The following is a 2,049-nucleotide window of genomic DNA, read 5'->3' as shown; positions in this document are numbered from 1 at the left end:
CAGTTTTACAAGAACGATTATATCCATTTACGTCACAATGAGGTTTTGATGCGTCCTTTAGAAAGAAGTCAATTCTTAATATGTTTTATCAACTTTATTATATGCTGAAGTTTATATTCGATGAATTTTTTATTCATTTGTGTGTATTTAATTTTTACATATATAAAAGAATATCAAGTGTTATTTTGCCAATAGCAACAAGAATACGTATGGTTAACGGGTGATATCATGAGTCACTGAACCAGCTGATATCGCCTTTGCTGCCGTTTCTTTAAAAATCGTTGATTTTTTATTTTAAATAAAAGAGAGGAACAAAATAAAAGAGAGGAACAAAGATTCCCTTTTTGTGGAAGATTTTTAGTCCAACTGACATCGTCCCCTTTTATGAAATATACCCTAGAAAGGCCCTATAACTTAAGTTTATTGCCATCTTTAGCACAGTCGAAAAAATATCTTTATCACTGCTTCATTTCGCGATTTTTTCTGCCAAACTGCCCATTACCAGAAAGATAGAGGATGTAGAAAAAGGACTTATTCAATATTCTACCGTGAATGCTTAAAAGGTATCCCGAAAGTGATATTAATAACAAACATATAATAGCTGTCATTTATGGTATTTTATTGAACATTAACTCGAAAAAGATTGCTAAGATATTATTTAACCTCTGCAGAAAAACCCCCAACCGATGCACCAATTACGTTTCTAAAAAATAAATGGTTACCATCAGGTATAGAAAAAAATTCAACCAATTACGATCACTTATAAATAAAATTAAACTTACTAGACTTGGTTTTCTTAAAGAATCCACACAAATTCCTTCGAAACAAATCTGCAAAATAAACCAAATGGTTTTTCATTAAGAGAGGAACTACAGACAGCAGTTGGAATGCGTAAAAGTTTTTAAGTTTAGACCTTTTTCTCGCCACAAGTTGTTCTATTTGGTAAAGCAAAACTTTCAACCAAATCGGAACCTTTTTCGAAACAGTCAATCATGCAAGGATTTGAAGAATCCTAAAAACAAAATTAAATTTATCGTATTTGGTTTTTAAAGTCTTCCGACGTCATTGAAAATTACAATAATTCCGACGACGTCCAACTCTTCATCATCCTTGATCATTTTGCAATATTCGCTCCCAACAAAAGCTGTGGTACTTTCGTCATTGGTTCCTAACAAAAAAAACCCAAAGTATAATTTGAACGCTCATAATTAATTATATTCCTCTGAATTCACGCTTATACTTATAATGTACTCTTAGATTTACAATTATAGCTGTGCCATTTTTCCATTTTATAATTTAAATTACTTAATTCTAAAGATCTTTAATTTTTGCTAAGAGACAGCCAACGTTATTATTTTTAAAATGCCTTGTATTTTAAAACTACTTATATATGCTATTGGTCGAGCGAAAATGGTATTGTTTTAGTTTCAAACCAAAAAGCATTTGTGAATATATATTTTATTAAATGGTAATTTTTCAAAAAACACAATTAATGAAAAAAGTTTTCGATAAATTACGAATATTGGAGATGCATCTAAACTTTCTTTATCAAGTTTTCTACGTATTTTTACAGCGTCAATTTGTGAAACTTACCTTCAGTCGGAGAAGAAACTATCAAGTGAGGCAATGCAACTAGGACAATCGATAATGCAAAATATATGAACTTCATAATTCAAGTATAAGTATATGACAAACTTTCGTAGTATAACGATAAAATGGTTCTTGCCTAGTGAGCTCTTTATATTTATTTGGAAAAAATTAAGGTATTTGTCAATTAAATTTAAACCCTAACTTGTTTGTTTGCATTTTTCAGAAATTTAATTGACACTACCTTGATAAATCGCCGTCTCGTCCCATCGAGTCAGTCATCTCTCTCACCAACCATTAATTTTTGCAAACATATTTATCAATGTTAAATATAATTGACACATCGTTAAAAATTTAGAGATTTATTTTTAACACAAGCTTTTTTTAAATCTGACTGAAAGAAAATTATCAATTTGGTGGCATTGAAAACAATAGCTTCCATCTCCAAGAAAGCAGCTATTG

At 30.2% G+C, this 2,049-nt stretch overlaps 1 protein-coding gene across 1 annotated transcript; it reads right to left on the bottom strand.

Annotated features, from left to right (window-relative positions):
- Positions 1-595: 595 nt before the first annotated feature.
- On the bottom strand, positions 596-1,710 carry LOC149954603 (uncharacterized). The gene is made up of 5 exons (XM_090167647.1): positions 1,594-1,710; positions 1,077-1,168; positions 914-1,012; positions 783-830; positions 596-703 (listed from the first exon to the last, which is right to left on the bottom strand). Exons 1-5 carry the CDS (start codon positions 1,667-1,669, stop codon positions 659-661), a joined length of 360 nt encoding a protein of 119 aa, XP_090023773.1. The 5' UTR covers positions 1,670-1,710; the 3' UTR covers positions 596-658.
- Between the last annotated feature and the right edge of the window lie 339 nt (positions 1,711-2,049).

Source organism: Leiobunum rupestre, chromosome 3, assembly GCF_980474605.1.
Source record: "Leiobunum rupestre chromosome 3, qqLeiRupe1.1.hap1, whole genome shotgun sequence".
NCBI lineage: Eukaryota > Metazoa > Arthropoda > Arachnida > Opiliones > Sclerosomatidae > Leiobunum > Leiobunum rupestre.
Note: the sequence above shows the minus strand (reverse complement) of the source record. Positions and strands in the feature narration are given on the sequence as shown.